The 18,208-nt window shown below is 41.2% G+C and overlaps 2 protein-coding genes across 2 annotated transcripts; one reads left to right on the forward strand and one right to left on the reverse strand.

The window, feature by feature from the left end:
- Positions 1-525: 525 nt before the first annotated feature.
- Positions 526-15,490, reverse strand: LOC122399372 (hsc70-interacting protein 1-like). Its single transcript, XM_043400016.1, is given in 5 exon segments — positions 526-1,789; positions 2,053-2,266; positions 14,834-15,022; positions 15,024-15,157; positions 15,219-15,490. Coding segments are annotated over 5 exon segments (756 nt in total). The 5' UTR covers positions 15,346-15,490; the 3' UTR covers positions 526-1,697.
- Positions 5,199-14,415, forward strand: LOC122399371. The gene is made up of 10 exons (XM_043400015.1): positions 5,199-5,465; positions 9,440-9,526; positions 9,585-9,670; positions 9,749-9,941; positions 10,025-11,122; positions 11,183-11,299; positions 11,535-11,707; positions 12,279-12,470; positions 12,533-12,796; positions 12,892-14,415. Exons 1-10 carry the CDS (start codon positions 5,393-5,395, stop codon positions 13,270-13,272), a joined length of 2,664 nt encoding a protein of 887 aa, XP_043255950.1. The 5' UTR covers positions 5,199-5,392; the 3' UTR covers positions 13,273-14,415.
- Positions 15,491-18,208: the final 2,718 nt, after the last annotated feature.

Below are 18,208 nucleotides of genomic sequence, written 5' to 3' on the forward strand. Positions count from 1 at the left end.
TTTTGGATAATTCGTGCCACCGTGTGGTAGTTGATGCAAAACTAAACGGAGGCTCTCGTTCGTAGAGTCTTCCCCCATCGAATCGAGTCGATCGTTTCTTCGAGCCGACTGGTAATTTCATTGTATATCAAAGCGAGTAACGATTACTCCTACGAGTGCAGTACCTTTTGATTTCACGTGCAATATTATCGTTAGTAAGGATTTATGCGTAGGAATTTATTTATTTGTGCAAGTCGTCCAGTATGCAAATAGTACGTTGACTGTTTGAGCCATCGAGGTTGCGTTACGTTTTAAAATCGAATACCGATGCACGACGATGCGACTCACTTTGTTTTTCGAATTCGTACGTACGCGATCCCTGGTATCGTTTTGTATATATTTATTACGATTGTTCTGGTAAATAAGAAGTTTGAGTATTTATACAGAACTGTATTATGTATTTATTGAATTCACGCTATATAATATGACAGTTACGTTTGAACAGGCATGTTCGAAGGACTATATCGTACGTTGAGTACTCGACTCACAGAAAATCCGTTTAAAAAATATTTCAATAATGATAATGGATTTAACAGTAACGTATCGTAATGACCGAGTTCATCTGAGATTATATTTCATTGTCTTTCACGGGCACTTATAAAAATACGAAAACTGTCGGTCTAGCGAATATTTTCCATTGTGTTTGTTCATGATGTTTCACAAAAAGCATACTTTTTCTCTTCTATAGGTATGTACAATTTCGATCTGCTGTCTTCTTATCGATCAGCGAAGATCTATCAGTACATTTCACGTTGAAAACTAATCTCGTGTATATTTTTCTATGTATCGTGCTAGAACGCATTCATTTTTAATCAACGCATCGAGTATTATTTTTCTTCGAACAAAGTGAACAAAGTGTCGCGTGAAACGCTTAACGTAGGCGATAGCGTGTAGCAAGTGTAGAGCTAAATAATATAAAATAATAATAAAGATAACAATAATAAAAAAAACAATCAAATATTTCGTTGTCGGACGAATGTTTAATCACGCAGCAGTCGACTGTAATTAGTGAAAATATGTTTAACACTTACGGAACGAAATTAAAAACAGAATTCAATAGAAACGAACTCTAGGGTAAAAAAGTAATAAAAAAAAGAACAGATAAAAAAAACACCAGAATGATTCCTTCTCTTCGAAATCAATGAATATTATCTTTAAAAAGAATCGAGCTGGAACGTAGTAAAACTACTTTGTTAACTGACAAGTATAGCGAAGAACGTTATTGGTACACGGGAATATTGGACGTTTGTTTAGTAACAAATATTGATATACTTCATATTTAAAATACGATCATCGTTTCGATACTCTGTAATCGAACTACTATAGTTACATTGCTCTCGCATAATTCTGGAATTGATTCCCGTCAGAATATAGTTCATTTCGAATAAATAGTAGCCAACTAGATTTCAACTAGATTTATAATTCGAGCAGTTCTGAGCGTAGATCGCTTTAGTACAAAGGGACCTGGATCGCTGTATTATTATAGGAGGATAAATGGAGAAGGAATTTCGCGAACGAGCATAGTCATTTAACCGAGGCCATCGTCGTCCTGCGGTTGTGGCTTTGGAGCACTCGGTCGTGATGCACCTTCAGCACCCGAGAAACCAGGCATACCACCTGGCATGCCATCATGTTCCTCAGGGTTACAAGTTACCGTGTCAATAAGCCCCAGTAGTTTCGGATGATTTCCATACTTGTAACTCATTGGATTCACATCGATTTCGTTGAGCATAGCCATTACTTCCGGATCCTTGAAACGAAAATCGACTGTTGGATTGTTGAGCGGACAAGCAGGTCGAGATAGAAGCTATTTCTTTAACCCTTACGTATACTAACACTGTTTAGAATAGAACCTAACTACAACTCCCGTTACATGACGATCCTACATTACGATTTTCAATATCAAAACACTTCGATGCTTGAAAAGTTTATACTTTCGGGCAACTTTCTGACTACTACTGTATCGATTTTGTAACGCTATATTAGAATGATGATGTAACCGATTGTACGTACCTGTATATATTTCTGAAACGTCTGCGTCATCCAAGGATTTGAAACAATCCTTTGTGGTTTGAGAAGGAGGGACAACAATGCATTCTCTAAACTGATCAATAAAAATTCTTTCTATAGCTTTTGCGTTTCTCTGCGCTTTTTTCAGTTTATCGCGTTCGAGTTTTTCATTTGTCTTGCGGTCCTTTTTCCGTTTGTGTTCCTCGATCTTTCGGGCCTGAAAATGAAAGTCAACGGTCGAAAATATTTTCGTTTGCACCAGAGCCGGGCAAAACGTTAATTGGATCGCATTTGTTGCGCTGAGATTACACGTATCACGATTTACGATTACGGTTGCGACCACGATTAGACAGTAATTATTATTCTTGTGCTCGTAGAACAGCATTAAGAAAAGTTCTCTCGACAGAAAATTGTTCCGAAATTTACCAAGATTGGGAGGATTCTCCAAACAGTAAATCATAATGACACGAAGCAGGTCTGTCCAAGATACATTGTGACCTCATACGATTACGGTCTTATTATAGATCGCGAAGCGGCCAATTTGGCCAGCAAACTTCGTTTGTAGAATCTTCATTTTTCCTGCTCTTGTTATTTTCATTTACGAATTTAATGTTTTGTGATTGGTGTCAATTATCAATTGCGATATTAGTAATCAGCATCGTTCGTATAAATAACTGAAACGTGTAATCTCAGTTGCTCAAAAATGAGAATGTAACGTGATGTTTGTTATTTATGGTTAATGTGATCATTGTATTAATTGAAATATATCATTCTATTTATAAAAATATTGACGAGAACGATCCTTTTATCATCATAAAATGTCAAACGTGTATATTTTCTTTGGTCGTGTAAGCAATCTTTCCTATAAACAATTTAATTTACGTTCCGGCAAATGAAGATGGCCCTTCTAGAGAGCTTCTCGCGAGGCTTCCAAAAAGTACACTTGTCAGCGTAAAAATTGCCAGAGATTTCGAACAAGTAGATTGACATTGGTGATTCACTCGCGTTCTACCAATTGGGAGTCGGAATACCTTTCGCGCCATAGTGCAACCGTGTACCATCAAATTTTGTGCCGCTCGCGGCACATAAATAGACAAAGTCAACGAACTTAGAACGAATAAATCTTTCGCTATTGGTATCTCGTGTAAAAGAGGCTGTTCGAAAAAATTCGATCTATCGTGATCGATAGAAACAAGTGTACTTTGAATTAAAATAACATTATTAATATACTGACGTTTCAAGATGGCTAATTGTTGGTACAGGTACCATACAGCGACAGATAAGGGGCAATCGAGTATAGTGCGCGATAATAATGGACAGATAAGAAGAAAGGGCAAGAAGGAACGGGAGATAGCGAAGGAGAGAGCGAGCGATCGCGAGAACTTTTGCACGAGGGACCACCACCTTATACGGCGGCGACCCGGGCTTCTAAATATAAAGGCGCCCGTCGTCCCGACGCTCCTCTCTGTCCGAGCGCACGCATTTCGCCGCGAATCTCTTCTCTTTGCCACGCGGTTCGCAACCACGTTCGGTTGCAATAAGAGACCCGGCTGGAATTTTCCTGATATTACGTTACCGCGAAATCTCCAAAACGCCCCCGCAATTTCCAGCCCGCTCTTCGATTTCCGGCGCGCAACAATCTCGAATATCCCTTACGATACGACGACCGCGCATCTAGAAACGATTAACGGGATTTCTGCAAACGAGAACGGACCGAACATCGCCAGGAATGCGAGTAATACGCGTATTTCATAAATTGGTGCATTCGTTTAATCTTGAACTTAGATTTAAGTAGATTCAGCAATCGTAGATCAGACAAGGCGAGTCTGTTGCCAAAATTTATTACACTCGTACAGAAAGTGTAAATATATTTTTGTTTGTTTTAATAATATTGCTGTAAAAGCGTACGGGCAGGATGCACAGGGTGCGTTTCCGGTCGTGGAACGACCCAATTAACCCGGTGCCTCGGGGGACGCGCGAAATATAAATTCCTTTCAGTCGTTTCTCTTTTGATCCCCATGACGACCTTGTCCCCGTATCACAGATGTATTTTAGGAATCGACTGACAGCAATGCACAGAATTGGCCTGTATTGGCCAATGGCTGAGACTTTCGATCAATATTTACGACTGTTATTCTAAATGTAAGTCACGCGTACGCGGCCGCAAATTCTTGTAATAATTTTTAACGATCGTACGTTTGTCAGGTGGATACAGCGGAAGAGGAACGGTCGACTTTCGTCGTGAACGAAAAGAAGAGTCGAAAGGAGCACGGTCGACGGAAACGAGGTTGAAGATGACGCGTTGCGTTAGGTCGAAACGTGTGCAGGATCTATGTGCGATCGCTAGTCAATGTCTCAGCGGTCTCTCGGCCAAGTAGACCCTGCAAACCCAAGAAAACCGGGCCGCCAGGAGGTATTTTTAAAACTGCGACACTACGGCCAGTATCTTCGGATTGTAGAAGATAAAGATTCGGTGATTTAGTGACGGGCACGGACCACGATCTCGCGTGCCCGACGAACTTCGAATTCTGAATTTGCAGACACACCGCGTTTCGAATAAAAGAAATGCTCACGGGGACCCGAATTCGCACCGTTTCTCGCGCGTCTGACGATCTGCTTCGCGATCACAATGTTAAGTGCCAAGAGCGAAACGTTCCTCGAACATTCGTCGTAAACCTGATTCTCGAATCCTCGAGCGAAGGAACGTTTTTAGACGCGATCTTATGGCACCTATGCGTTCTCGAGTTTACTCGTTAGTTAGACGAACGAACCTCGTGCAACAAGCGAGGTTCTACTGTATGGGGTACCAGAAAACAAATGTATACACCTAGTTCGAACTTAAAATAATTATACCGCAGCCATCTTTTCTCAAATACAGGGCCGTTAGTTAAGTTTCTTGGATATTCCGATCATAAGAAGAAGAACGATCGTTTGGTATGGAAGATCCTCGAGAACGAGTTGGTCTTCGACCTTCTGAAAGTCACTTGGACTCGCCCCTCTCACGATCGTCGATCTCTCCGAACCTCCCGTAGTTTAATTTTAATACGAACTCATCTGGCTGGAACTCGAAGGTCCGTTCGGTGGCGTCCAGAGTCGGTCGATCGGGAAAATCGCGGAGTCCCGACGACGGCGCGAAAACCGATGGTGAAAAGAAAAGAAAAACCGGAGAAAATAGTATAGCGCGCGGTCGTCTGGCTGTGGGGTGAGAAGTAGAGGGGCGGTCTGTCGAGGTTTGGCGGTAGTGACAATGCCAGTTCCTCGCGGGCGAGTTGGAGTCGAAGGCGACTATCGAGTGAGACGAGCTGCCAGCCCTGGCTCATCGTGTAGTGCCTAGTGAAACGAGATGACGGGCTCGCGGCTGAGACCCGCGTTCTTCGTGGGCCTCTTCCTGGCCCTTCTAGCCGTCGCCTTACAGGGTGAGTAGGCCCCACCGGAACTCCTCTGCCTGCTTCCTCCACCGAGGCTCCCCTGTTGCTGACCTTGCGCCGTCGTCGTTACTTTTCGCTCGGTTACACGAGAACGAAATCACGTCGTTCTGTGCACGCTTTCTTCCTATTGCTTTATTGTTTTCATAGATGCAGACCAGTATCGTGTTTCCTTTTTCGCGATCCGAAAGGGCTCATCGATTCCAGGGTCGATCGTTATCCTTCCTTTTTTGGTGAATCTTGAAGTGCACGGACGTTCTAGGACTACTGTGATCGTAGAATTCCTCAATTTCTCTCTCGTACCTATTTTAAGTAAGGAGAGGTCGCAACGGAGTCGCTGATTTCGATCAAATCGGAGTATCGCGTAATGGAATTCATTGCAAATATCAGTCTAAAGTCGTAATAGCGGAGACACCGATTTCGATCAACATTCTTTCTTTTGGTGAACCTAAAAGTGCCAGAGATTCTTTCACATGCCTATATTAGTGGTTCTCGTCAACCTTTTTCTTTTTCTTGGTGAATCTGGAACAAAAAATGGGAGATCACGTGCCCGAGTATGCTAGGATTATTGTGACAGTGAAACTCCTACGCCAACTTCCTTCCTGCGTTTATTTAAACTGAGATCTTGACTGTGGAGTCGCATACAAGTGTTCGATCGTTTGTGCCAGTACATTTTCGTTTCCAGATTCACCAAAGGAAATTGATCGAAAACGCGAGATAAAACGTGCAACGTTTCCTCCGCTTCCTAAAATTGGTGCGCGTGTCTCGTTTCTGCTGTTGATCGCGGCGTGCTCCAAAACAAATTCGCGCAACGATATCGTCATTTGTTGTCGCGTTATTTTTAACAGGCGGTCGTGCGACAACTTTTTTAGAATGCACCTGACCCCCCGCCCCGGACTCGTTTATTTGCGTTAATTGTATAAATAAAGATCAACAGTTTCGCTGGTACGCGTCGCGACTTTTGACGAAGCATCGATGATGGTTTTCGGATTCCCGTTCGGTTCTCTGCGATCGATCTCGAGAAGACGCGAATTTTGCGGCACGGCCAGGTTTCTAGACGCTTTAGTGGTCGATGATGTGGTCGAAGTGCTGACGAACGTGTGACGATCGACGAAGGTCAATGTTACGTAAAGTTACTGGTCTGCGTCATCGGTTTCCTGGCTCGTTCGGCCTCCTCGGCATCGAGCAGACGCGCGATCGAACCGATGAACCTGCGATCTGTTGCGTCATGAACCTTCGTCACGACGATATGCCGTTAACAGAAGAATACTTCGCCTCGATGCGCGTGACGTATGCCCGAAAGTTCAACGTTTGACACGTTGCAACGTCAGCGGGACACAATGATTCCCGATCATCCAATAAGCCGATACGAGAACTCGACGCTGTTACTTTTGCTTGAAATTATCGAATCGAACGACTGTTTTAATTTAGAAGCAACGAGAGAGGGTCGGAAGTTCTTGGTCTAGTCTAGAAACTCCGCGCGCGATACTCGGCTATTTTTGACCAACTATTTCGAAAAAAAGATACTCACGTTTTCGCCGAGCGTAATCGAGAATTTACGGAAAAAAATTGAGAATGTTTTTAATCGAATTGGCAATGCGAGGCGAGGCAAGGTAAAAAGTCTTGATCGTGGATCCAAGGATTTGTTATTTTGGGAATCGATGGAAACCGACTGTCAACAACTCGCAAATAATTACATAAGGATGGGCATAAATCCGTGCCAGATTCGTTCTAAATTCTGTAAACCTAACCGCGAATTCCCGTTTAAAGTGATATTTAAAGGATACTGCTGGTAATAATATTGAAAATTCACGTTTGCGTAAAATACGCGCGTCGAAGTTTATTAGTTTAACGAACCAATTATAAATAAATCAAACAGTGTGAAGAATAAAATATTACGGAACTTCTGGAACTAAATATTTACTACTATTCTTTTCATATAGTGTAAATAACGTTTTACTAGTGTTACTTTCTATTGTAATTGTACGTTGCTTCATAAATTAATTTGGAAATTACCGTTTTGCGAAATTACACGTGCCGATGTACGGATAATGGATAATGCATTTTTAAGCCGATTCGATTTTTCTAATGAAAGGATTAAAGGCTGTACATGCCGCAGAGCACGGTACAAGACTTCGGATTCTATCTTTATCCTTGGTGGCTATGCTTGCCAAACGACAACTGCTTACCTCTGCTTCCATTACCTGTATCTTGACATTTTCGCGGATTATTTTGCAACTATACAATCTCAACGTGCTACCTTGCAGATCACTCGGGACTAAAATTAATAACGAGCGAACGTCATGCTACAAAGCTCGTTTCTCAAATCCGACGAGCAAAATTCCAAAAGGAATACATATTTAGAACGTTCCGAAAGCCTTTGTAAAATGAAAACCACTGCGTATCTCGTGCAGTTTGGTGTTTTCTTTGGGAGGAACAAAAGGCCGTAACACGTAAAATGATTAAACCGATCCCTCGTGCCAAAAGTACCAGCGCGCGTGATGTAATAATGAAAATTTACGGTCTGGGTGCAACGTAAGCAGCGTATTTTCCCGTTTGTTCTCACCGTGCATCTATCAATTACGCTTTTAAAATTACGTTACCCCTCGAGTAACCGTAATTTTTCCCGATCTACGAATCTCCCTCGAGGAGAGTAGAATTTTCGATTCACGTACAATAATTTTCCACGGTTTATTTTTAGTCCCATCTACTTCTCCATCCGGTCAAACATTAGCTCGATAAATCGATCGTCAATTACCTTAATGTGGAGGCTAATTCTTCTCAAATTTCTGGAAGAGATACGCGAGTTGTTTGCACTCTATCGCGGCGAATAACCGATAAAAATACGTTTCGCTCATCGAATATATAAATATTTTCAAGTGTTGCTCGGCTCAAAGCCGCCTACTCGCCGCTAAACTTAGAAACCGGCCTGGTGTCCCAGGTACTGCCTAGAAAGATGATATCGACGTTTTCATCGACCGCGATTTTACGTCATCTGCCACGTATTGTGACGCCAAATTTTACATTCCGGATAACCGTCACGCCCCGAACGATCGCGCGTCGTAAAAAAAAAACAAGGAAATTTCACGAGGAAATACGCGAACGAGGCGAATCCAAACGCGACCCCCATTGCTCTCAACCTTGAAATACCAAAGCTTCTCGCATCCAACATGCCTCCTCAACTTCACTTGATGAATACAGATGATGCGATGGGTTGAAATTTGATACACGAAGTGCTTTGGAATATTTTCGAGGAACTTGTGTTTGCTCGCATTCTCAAGGTGATGTACACTGACAGTAATTTTGGTTGTTCGTCCTCGATCTTAGCTCTCTACAGTTTTCGTTCTCGGTTCTTCGAAATTCTTCAACAGCGTCGTCCATTTTTCATTCGGTACGAAGTTACACTTCCATTTCTTAATAATTTAGAGGCGATCCTGGTACGTGGCTCTTAATCAAAATATCATTGTTTCTTGAGAGTTACGAAGTGATTTTGGTTCTCCACCGTGCTCCGGAATTCTTCGATTTTTTGCTGACCACTCGGACGTCGAATCACGGTTGTTGTTTCATGAACACCTGTCATTGTCCGAGCACGCGGTGTGTAACGACTTTGACAAGATCTTGCGTCACCTGGGTCAGGTATTTTTGGTGGTCGCGTGGCGTTAAACCCTCTGCTAAGCTTCGCGTTATCTAATACCCCGCGCCTTCTTTTGGCACCGCGTGTTCGACATAGCGAGAACTCCCGACGAAAATTCCTGGCAGCCGAAGAATCGGCATTAAAATCAAGCCAATCGTAAAATTCGCGCAAATACATCGTATTAACGTGATCCGCGTGATCGTGTGTTTCGCATATTTACACATCGACGCGTTACAACACTCGGTTATTTGTTTAGCGACCATTATTCTCGATCGAGAAACACGCTAAGTTATTTGGAATCAGATTTTCGAGGGTGAACTTCGTGTTCCAGGAGTGCAAAGCGAAGAAGAGCTAGAGGTGCCACCGGAGGATCTGTGTCGGCCATACATTGAGAAGGCGTTGAAGGATCTCGGTACAGGTAATGTTGTCGAATATTCAACCGAGGCACAGCAATTTCTAGAATGTTTCGTTTGAAGGATCTTTGGAGCAGACCAGTGCCGAGGTTGTGACAGACGCCGATAAAGAGAGTCATGAAGAAGAAGGAAAAGCTGCGAGCGAGGAAGTAAGACGTCGTCTCTAAACGCACGAATTTATAGAAGCGGAAAAAATGAATCTAGGGAATGACTCGTGTTCGTTTCAGGATGGCGAGCCAACAGACGATGTTTCGACGGAAGATTTGGCAACGGAGGAGGACAAACGGGAATCGGTAGAGGCAGAAACCGCGGGAAGCGACGAACAAGCCGAGGACGAAGCCGACAAGGCGTCAGCGGAGGCTGATCAAAGCGCAGAAGGCGCGGGAGAACGAAGCGTCGAGGCGGATGAAACCGAAGAAGGTATACGCCAAGACTAAAGTAGAATCGATGTTGAACGGAAAAGGATCCTGGATAAAAGAGTATATTCTGTATTATTTGTCTAGGTGAAGCTGCACAGGAGGAAGGCAAATCTGATGAGGCTGATGCAGGAACGGAGGAGGACAAGGACGAGTCTCCCGAGAAAGTAGAGGAAGATGCTGGGGATTCGGGTCAGGATCAAACCGAGGAGGACAAGGACGAGAAGTCTGGCGAGGAAACAGAGGCGGATGAGAAGAAATCCGAGGAGGAAGGGGAGGAACAGGTAGACGATGGAAAATCCGACGAAGAAGCGCAAGCGGACGATGGAAAATCCGACGAAGAAGCACAGGCCGAAGAACAATCGGCCGAAGAAGCGCAAGCGGACGATGGAAAATCCGACGAAGAAGCACAGACCGAGGAACAATCGGCTGAAGATGCGAAACTCGACGAGGAGAAATCCGACGAAGCTGATGTGAAGTCCGACGAGGAGAAGGAGCAAGCGGAGGACGAGGATTCGAAGGCGGAGGAAGAAGGAGCTTCTACGGAGGATGCAGAGGCTGCTTCTAAAGAGGAAGCTGGTGCTGACGAGGAGACCGAGGAAGCTCAGTCGAAGGAACAGCAGGCCAGCGAAGAAGAAGAAAAGGAAGAGAATGAAGAGGGTCAAGGCGAGAGCACCGAAGGTCAAACAGACGAGGAAGACAAGGAAGGTAAATCCGGCGAGGACGCGGCGGCCAAATCTGTAGAAGATGACGGTGAATCCGGGGAGGAGAAAGAAGCGAAATCCGCCGAGGGGGAGGAAAAATCAGCCGAGGAAGCGAAATCGGAGGAGGAAGGAACCGAAGGGGAAGCGAAATCTCGCGGCAGGCGAGAAGTTGGCGAAGAGGGAGACGAAGGAGACTCCGAGGACGAGACCGATGGATCCGGGGACGCGGCTGAAAGCGAGGAGGAGGAACCCACCCCCGAGGAAGACCTGATTCAAGAGATCGAGGTGCCGGAGAATCTGCGACCGCGCGATCACATCAACCAGTTACTGAAGTTGGACGAGGAGAACGAAGACAAGGAACGAGCTATTCAGAAAATCGGAGAAGTAATTCTCAAGGAATTGAAGAGGGTATACGACAACGCCATCCAACCGCTGGAGTCCCTGTACAAGTACAGGGACTTGAGCAACAGACACTTCGGCGGTGAGTACTTCGAAGACACCAAATAAGTACTTTTTCTACTGACGTACCGTGGTTTCGTAGACCCAGAGATATTCTCTAAGCCGCTGGTTCTCTTCATGGGTCCGTGGAGCGGCGGGAAATCTTCCATCATAAACTACTTGCTCGAGAATGAGTACAAACGGACATCGTTGAGGACAGGTGCGTAAGTAACGGTGAAACGTGAATTTTTTGTGCGAGGGATGCTGCTCACCCTACTTCATTTACGCTTAACCCAGTCGGCCGTGATCACGCCTACGATAGCCTTGTTAAAAAACAAATTGCGACAGAGTTAACAGTAGAAGCATGCTAGGAGCATGAATATACAGATAGTGTTTAGGTGATTTGAGAGAGTGCTTAGAGGAGCAATGCAAAACGCCAAATGGAAATGACACAGGAGCCGAACCGTCTCCGGCCTACTTCAATATTCTAATGCACGGAGAGGAAGAGGAGATCCTTGACGGTACGCAGCTGGCCGCCGATTGGACGTTCTCCGGTCTGCAAAAGTTCGGGCAGGGTATGCTCGATCGTCTCAAAGGTCTACGACTCGACAGCAAGCTGTTGGAAAAAGTGAGTCGATCGCGTATCAAATAAATTGTTGGTTCTACCAAAGCGAGGTCATGACCTGGATGAGCAAATCTTAGATTATCAGAACCACCATAAAGAAAGATCGAATTATCTGTAATGTCAGGATTTTGAGATGACCTTGAACTTGAATTTCAAATACGATTGCTCCACGTTGGAATACCAAATTAAAAATTATAAAATTACATGCAAAGCTCAAAACCTGACCCAAACCAAATTACCTTCGAGTCACAGTGGGTTAGATAGGGCTACGTTCTAAAATCAGATTACACTCAAGGGCATCTACTTTTATGCCACGTCGACTTGCTTCTCTTCAATTTGCTAGCCTGCCAAGCGACGTGGAGGGGGACAGCTCTCGAGTGGCCTTGAACAGCCAACTGATCTTGAACCAACTAGTAAAGTTACAGGGTCGTATACGTGCTAATATTCTAGAGACTCATCAGCCTCTAAGTTCCAACTCTATCTAAGAAACACTCATTCAAGTCGTGTCTTCCCTCGAGTAGAATCATTGTATTACTCTAACAGATACAATTGTATACTATTAATACGCCACCAGGTCAATATCGTCGAGATACCAGGAATCCTAGAAATCCGAAAACAGGTCCAACGTTTGTTCCCGTTTAACGATGCGTGTCAGTGGTTCATCGACCGTGCAGACATAATATTTTTAGTCTACGATCCATCCAAATTGGACGTTGGACCGGAGACCGAGGCGATCCTCGATCAACTGAAGGGGAAGGAGTACCAGGTAAGCATTCGCTGCACCTTTACAACGCGTGAACACAATGTAACCACAAACTTCCGACACAGACACGCATCATTCTTAACAAAGCTGATCAAGTGAAGCCAGAGGAGCTCATGAGAGTGCAAGGGGCTTTAATATGGAACATATCGCCGCTGATGTCCAGCGCCGAGCCACCTATAATGTACTCCACGTCGTTGTGGTCGTTACCTTACGAGGCCGGTGCACCGACCAGGTTGTTATATGCTCAAGAGCGTGCATTCCTCCGCGACCTACGTACTGCCATTGACAAACGAGTCGAGCACAAGATAGCGAGCGCTAGAAGATTCGCTGTGAGTTGTGCCACCGAATTTAACGCGGTTCTCGACAGTCAACGACGTCGACCATCCCCCCGAATCGTCGTGCTTTATATATTTTCTGATTACAGGTACGAGTGCGCAATCATGCCAAAATGGTAGACTGCTATCTAACCACGTATTACAATCACAAGACGTTTTTCGGAAACAAAAAGGAGATCAGCGACAAAATCATCGAGAATCCCCAAGACTATCACATCTACGAGGGCCTGAGCACGCTAAAAAATATATCCCGTTACGATTTGCCCGACCCAGACGTTTATCGAGACTTCTTCCGACTGAATCCTCTTTACGACTTTCCCCTGTTGAGCTCCACGTGCACCTATTTCCGTGGATGCCCGATTAATAGACTCGACGTAGCCATCGCCTACGACCTGCCCGAGCTCGTGGGCAAATACAAAAAGTCCGTGGAGCAAGTCATGCACGAGTACGAGACGAGTCCTCCTAGTTGAGTGTGATTCAACATTGCGAAACAGAGCTCTCGATGCCATAAAGTCGTATGGAGCGCGAGCAAATTGTACAGAAATAAAAAAAAAAAGCAAAGACGCGAGAGGAGAGGAACGTTAGCGTAAGCTCGATACTTGAGGCGGTACAGAGAACTTTATTTCCTGAAACAGCAAAAACGTAGGGTTGGATTGCCCTTAGATAAAAATTCAACCGGGGTCCTAGACGAAGCGAAGAATGCAAGACCTAAATAGAGCTCCTGAAACACAATCTTGCGCGATATACTAGACGATTCATTTATGGATGAGGAGGTGATGCAGTTTCGGAGTATGAAGGTATATTGTTGGTTTTGCAGGTAAGCCACTGCGTATTTGAAAACCGTACATTCACGATAGTATACTCAGCATACGATTAAGTGCATTGGTGGATTGGAAGTCGGAAGATTTCAAGATGCTACTTGTGTTTGGGAGACAATACGAGTGTTACCATTCCGATCTAAAATGGACAGTGAGTTTTCCTCGAATGTGTTTCGAAACAGCTTTGATCCATGCAGTTTTGGAAAACGTATCACGACAACAGTGGGTCCTATTAATACGTAAATAAAAAGTTGGGAATACAATGAACTCGCGCGATAGACTTCTTTGAAACTCAGTGTAATAGTTATGCCAACTATTATACAGCACTGTGACACTTGAGCCGTCTGAATACCACGCGACGGAAGCAAGAATTTACTTACATATTAGAAGTATGTAAGATAAAATATATAAAATATTTCCATTAAGAAAGAGACAAGAATGATCTCTTTTCGAGGCTTTTGTGAAATACCTTGTATAAAGAAATTGTGTTCTTATTAAAAGTTATAAAATATTTATTAAAAAAAAAAATATATATGATTAGTTACTCGATAACATGTTCCCATGTTAATACGCAGACTATATTTTCGATGTAAATGAATATATTGTTTTGATTTAGTAAAACGTTTGACTTTTAATGTACCTGGTGTAAATTAAACGCCTCGTATAAAATAATTGTTTAGTTTGCATTGTGTTGTTAATGCTCACGCGTGTGATTGGCTTTTTGCAGATATGCAGATTGCTGATATTGTTATTATTACAGTCACTGCTATTGTCATCCAAGTTATAAAAAAAATATCTTAATTACGTTTACTATATTAAAATATTTACTTCGCTAGTGAAAATAAGTTGTTATTTTATGTAAATGTTAATTTATATATTTAAGATAAGTAGGTTTAATTTATGTATTTTCGAATAGGAATGTGTGTTGTGATTTTCATTTGTGTAAATGCGACATCTCAGTCCTAAATACAAATTATTCACAAAAGTTAAAAGTATAATACAGTAGTGCCCACATAAGTGACCACGCTCGGGACCGGCCGTGGTCACTTCTGTGGGCATGATTATTTCTCAGTATTCAACGGAGATAAGTGCGAGTGAGATACAAGAGCTGGCATCCGGAACCATATGTACAATATATCGATAACGACCAGTGTCAAGGCAAAAATATGATCATTTATGTGGACACTACTGTAATTAATAGGACTGTACTTACATTTGGTGTAACTTCGTGCAGCCATTCATCAGTCTGTTCATCAAAGTCAAATTTACAAGCAAGTCTCAAATCGCTAGCTGCTTCTACTATGCAAGCATTAGGCCTGTTCAACAGCAAGAATACTTGTCCACGTTCGGCATAAAGTAACGATGCCTGTGGATTCAGCACAATTGCTTCTGTACAGAGTATCTATGGCTTTCTCATAATCTTTTTCTGCAAATGCTGACACAGCTTTAGAACGTTTGGTTTGAGACTCTGCAACTTTTTTAACTGGTAGTTGTAAGGTAAGATTTCCCATCTTTTGTGGAGCATCTGCATCAAGTTTTAAAACGATTAAGAGATTTTAATGTTAACTGTTTCAATCTCAGATATTTATTATACTCACTGATAACACCACTCATATCCAGTTCTAAGTCACTCTCGTCGCTTTCTAATTCTAGTTTAGATTCAGCTTCCGACGTTTTGAAGCCCTCTGTATTTTCTGACTTTTTTGCTCTGTGATTCATCTGCATTACCTTTGGGTACTCTTCCTCCAAAGAGTTCAATAAATGATTTTAAAAAATCATATTCTGGATTGTTTAATATCGAAGGATTTATCACACACTGCTCAATAAATGCTTTGAGCTGTGACATAATCTCTGGTGCAAGACGAGTAGCCATTTTGCGGCCTGTAAATAACGATGACATTTCATATATGCAAAACACCTTATAAATATTAAAGAATTAATAATTAGTTTAATCCGGTCTTTTAAAATACAGGACGGAGATACGAAATAAAATGCTGCGAATGCCGGTAACGAGTAATCATAATTTATTCAGGAATGTGTATACTTGCCAGCAATTATGTAGACGTTATGCGAATCTCAATCAAGAATACGGAGTGAATTTCTGTAATCGCTCGTATTTTCGTTATCGTTATTTTCGATATACCAAATTAGTTTTCTGAAAGCACCACAAATTGCGCAAGCCACTAAACAAATCAGATACGTTGGATTCGGTTCGTTGGAAACGTTACGAATCGATTGTTTGTAAAGCCACATTCACAGTACCAGCGACGTGAGCGCTACCCTTAAGCCTATACCTGCAAGTGACGTCTGATTGGTTAAGATTTCGTACTTTTTGCAATATACAAGAATAATTATAAATTAAAATATATTCATAAATGTTGGTTAGGAGGCAGTTGATTAAGAGATTTTTTATATGCAAAAATTACTTTTAAAAAATATTGTTTAAAAGATATCTATGCAATAAGCATGAACATGTGATCATTCTATTTTTTTCTAATATATATATATATATATATATATATATTTCGTTAAACATAACCTATAATTTTGATCTATAATCCTAACCTATAATTGCTATAAAAATTAATTAGAAGAATGACTCGGTTGAGTTGGTCGTAAAAAACATTCAGAAAATGCATTTTTAAGCACTCTGTACGACCAATACCTTCAAGGTCATTCTCATAATCTACAATTTCAGCTGTTATCAATCTTAATGACTGGTTATTTTGTAATGCTAAAAAAAAATAATAAAACTTGAAATGATTACGAAAGGAATCATGTATAATAAATGTTATTTCACACGTAGAATTACATCATTTACAAGCTGGAGAAATGATAACACTTCTTTTGTTCCATTATATTTTCCAGCTTTATTATTTTATACTATGAACTAAATAAATTGCAGTTAAAATCCTCATTATGCTACAGACAAAAATATGATCTAATATTTACAAATGAGGTGTGTAACGCAAGCTTAACAATAAGTTCTCAAAAATTTGATATTTATCGACAAGTTCGTTACAAGACGGCACAGTATGTGGATATACCTTACATCCACTCATTAAAAATTATTAACAATTACAAGACGGTTCTTTGCAGTACACACCGAGTCAATATTATAGAAATTACTTTACTGTATAGAAATATCCTGCCACGTTGCAACATTGTTATGCTGTGCCCTATTGTAAGAAATTGGTTGTTCTTCTCTGCGCAACAGATAACAAAATTATATGTATCTGTTTAAGAAATCCGTTGAAAAAAGTCTAAGACCATTGTTATTCAATTTAATTGTTCGTCACACTATTTACATGTGAGTGTTTTACGTAAAAGTAGCGATAAAATATAACGTCTATTCTATATAAAAGTAATTATGATGTATTATTTTAAAATTAACATTATAAATCAGAAGGCAGAAGAAAATTTTAAATGCTTGTAATTTAATAGTAATGTGTGTTGAATAAGAAATGAATGTCATGTACACAGTTATACGAGAGTATTCTCATGTGAATGAATATGGTAGTTATCGCTATATGATTTTTGTTTAGAAACGTTTACCACTGTCACTTTTTATGGCATGATATATTCCTTATTCTATGTTACATGTACGATAAGATACTTGACTGTATATAAAACGATACGTTACACAGAGACATTCTGGTAAAAAGTAAGATTTTATATAGCAAATGGAAATATAACAGGGATTCATGAGATATTGGGTGAGTGTTGTTCGCCACTGCTAATTTTCAATGTCTATTACATTTACGTAAATTAACACGCAGATACTGTAAAATAATTATCAATACAAATGTATATTTCCACGAGATTTACCACTTCGATTTACCGTTCACTTCAAAATTACTATTTTTTTTTTACATATTTGAATCAATATGGAAAAATTTATTAACATCGGTTTTATTAACATAAGGTCTACAAAAATTATTGCGTGTTACATTTTGTTACACTTTCAGCGTTAGTACGTTGGATCATTTTGTTACAATTTACACGCATCAATAAGTTATGGCAATAAGTAGGAGAGCTTTCAAATAATGTATTTAACATTCGCCATATTCTATGTAGGACGGCCAGTTGAAAACGTTTTATACATTTCCCTTATTGAAGGATTAAAAAGACATTTTTGGCTCGAAACCGTTTCCTCGAAGAGTAAATTATAATCGATGCAGGAAGTGGTTTTATACGTTAAGACGTCTCAAATTTTACGCATTCATCGAACGAAACAAAAAGGTTATTAAATAAAAAAGAAAAAAAAATATATAGACAATCTGCTAACAACAAAATATGTGGATGTGTTCTTTTCTTCTGAAATTAATTTTCGCGAATTTATACACAGGATATAAACAAAAATATTTGTCGCAGTTATTATAGACGAATTTGTGCATCTAGATTGCTAGAGGCACGTTTTAAAAAGCCTGTTGTTAAAATCATTTTGACCTTAAAATTAAAAATCTTAATTAATGCTGTGTTATACGTACGTAATTCATGAACATAATACACTGTATGTATTTTAACTATAGCAATTTTTTGCGACCTATTGTTCCTCCTAAAATTTTTATTCTCTCGTTAGGTAAAA

The sequence above is a fragment of the Colletes gigas genome, unplaced genomic scaffold, assembly GCF_013123115.1.
Source record: "Colletes gigas isolate AHSC1104 unplaced genomic scaffold, ASM1312311v1 Colletes_gigas_Sc00013, whole genome shotgun sequence".
NCBI classification, from domain to species: Eukaryota; Metazoa; Arthropoda; class Insecta; order Hymenoptera; family Colletidae; genus Colletes; species Colletes gigas.